The 1,719-nt window shown below is 41.9% G+C and overlaps 1 protein-coding gene across 5 annotated transcripts; it reads right to left on the reverse strand.

The window, feature by feature from the left end:
* On the reverse strand, positions 1-1,708 carry LOC107853966 (probable glutamate carboxypeptidase LAMP1). 5 transcript variants are annotated; one of them, XR_007050716.1, is made up of 9 exons: positions 1,540-1,708; positions 1,340-1,432; positions 1,070-1,222; positions 759-833; positions 622-679; positions 486-571; positions 271-354; positions 95-183; positions 1-25 (listed from the first exon to the last, which is right to left on the reverse strand). XR_007050716.1 is itself a non-coding variant. In XM_047404462.1 (9 exons), exons 1-8 carry the CDS (start codon positions 1,675-1,677, stop codon positions 95-97), a joined length of 720 nt encoding a protein of 239 aa, XP_047260418.1. In that variant the 5' UTR covers positions 1,678-1,708; the 3' UTR covers positions 1-25. The 5 variants fall into 5 exon arrangements, 2 of the variants coding, with proteins under 2 accessions (XP_047260418.1, XP_047260417.1); XR_007050715.1 differs by having other exon boundaries at positions 465-571; XM_047404462.1 differs by having other exon boundaries at positions 539-571; positions 1,543-1,708.
* Between the last annotated feature and the right edge of the window lie 11 nt (positions 1,709-1,719).

Raw genomic sequence — 1,719 nt, forward strand, 5'->3', positions numbered from 1 at the left:
CACCTTCCAAGTCTTCTGCACTTTTCTGTTTACATGAATATTGAGAATATTAGGTGACATTTCAGTTGATGCTAAATGGACGATTTAACGATACCTAGAGCTCGATCGCGTATGATAGGTAATTGAACGGAAAAACTTCATCGTCTACAAGTCGAAGCGCTACTAAACCCCAAATGCTTGCAACTGTAATAGGCACAATGGGAAAAAAATAGTCTCACAGTGATATGCAAGATGCAACATACGATAATCTGGGAAAAGGCGGAAACAAACCTGCCGTATCCCTATGAAACATCGGGTCTCCAAATTTCTTCATCCAGACAAAGTCATCGTACATCGAGTGGTAGACCGGGTAACCTGCAGTCGAATGTTGAATTTAATTAAAACTTGTTGGTGGCTCACCGATGTGGCTAGACTCTTTAGAAGGTGCAATGCTAGAAGTTTAGCTGCGGTATTATAGGAGGTACATAGTTATTTATGCGGTTTACTCGTTTCTTATTTATGGCTCGATGCCTATATTTTAAGCAGTTTCCGCAATTACAAGCTCTGAAAATGAACTCGACATGCTTTTTTGAAGCAACTACTATCTTGTTACCGTTCCCAAAGGACATGTCAAGCGCAGGAGTGCCAAGTGTTGAACAAATGCCGCGTAATCTGATCCAGCTCCTCCTAATCTCCCGAGCTGCATGAAAAGAGCGAACTGTTAAAAGGTACCGATGAAGATGATATCTCAACTTACGCAAGCCTTTTACCACTCGTACCTTTACTATTGTATCGTTGTCAGAGGCAAGCCAGGATTGGTAAATAGTTTGTGAGGAGTTATCAGGATCTTGGACCTACAGCGAAGAAGTTCATTTTAAAATGAGCCAGAAGATACAACGACTAGTTGTATACAAGAATACGAGTTTCAAAATGATCTCCCAACACTTGCATCCTTCGGGATTTCTTATTTCAAGAACTCGAGATGACATGCAGAATGTTCGCGATGCTTTTGATTCACGAAAAATAGCATGATAGGTGTCTGCCGTCTAGCATTACTTTGATACCATGTTGAAGGGTGATCAGGAGATACCTGCCGAGCAGCTTCTATGATTATATCATCAAGCTGCGGGGTTGCAGAGGCTCGAAAAGGTCCCCCTTGAACTGGACAATCAACGTTCAAGTAGGCGACGACCCTTGCAGCTAGCATTTCCCTATTTTCTTCAACCCACTCTGCCGAACCTATCTGAAATGAGCGGGTTGTTAATGTTTAGTTAATGCCACGTCTGTACTTGTGACGTAAACTTAGCTTGTACACAAATATGCTTATATCCGTGTCTACGAGAAGGGATGAAGGGTCAACCAGGCCATACTCCTCCGCGTCCCAGTTGCATAAGACGATTGTTCTTCGCGGCTTCCACCCTATTTTCTGCAGTTTTTCGAGCCTTTGTGCAATCTGTGTTTTTACAAGCAAAACAGGTTATCAGATCTGTATATGCATAAACATAGTTGAATCACGACATTTTAGGTAAAGGATAGGGCTGTTTCGATGAGAAATAATACCACGAGTAGGGTTGCTGTGCCACTATTCGGATCAACAGCTCCAAATGTCCACGCATCGCGATGATTACCTAATATAACAAACCTGGAAACATCTTCCCTTGAGTGACACAAACATTTTCTAGCAGATTTTTCAGTCATCTTGTTTTTCACTATAAAGTAGTTAGCCCACTCGTCGATATA

Source organism: Capsicum annuum, unplaced genomic scaffold, assembly GCF_002878395.1.
Source record: "Capsicum annuum cultivar UCD-10X-F1 unplaced genomic scaffold, UCD10Xv1.1 ctg59927, whole genome shotgun sequence".
Taxonomy (NCBI): Eukaryota; Viridiplantae; Streptophyta; class Magnoliopsida; order Solanales; family Solanaceae; genus Capsicum; species Capsicum annuum.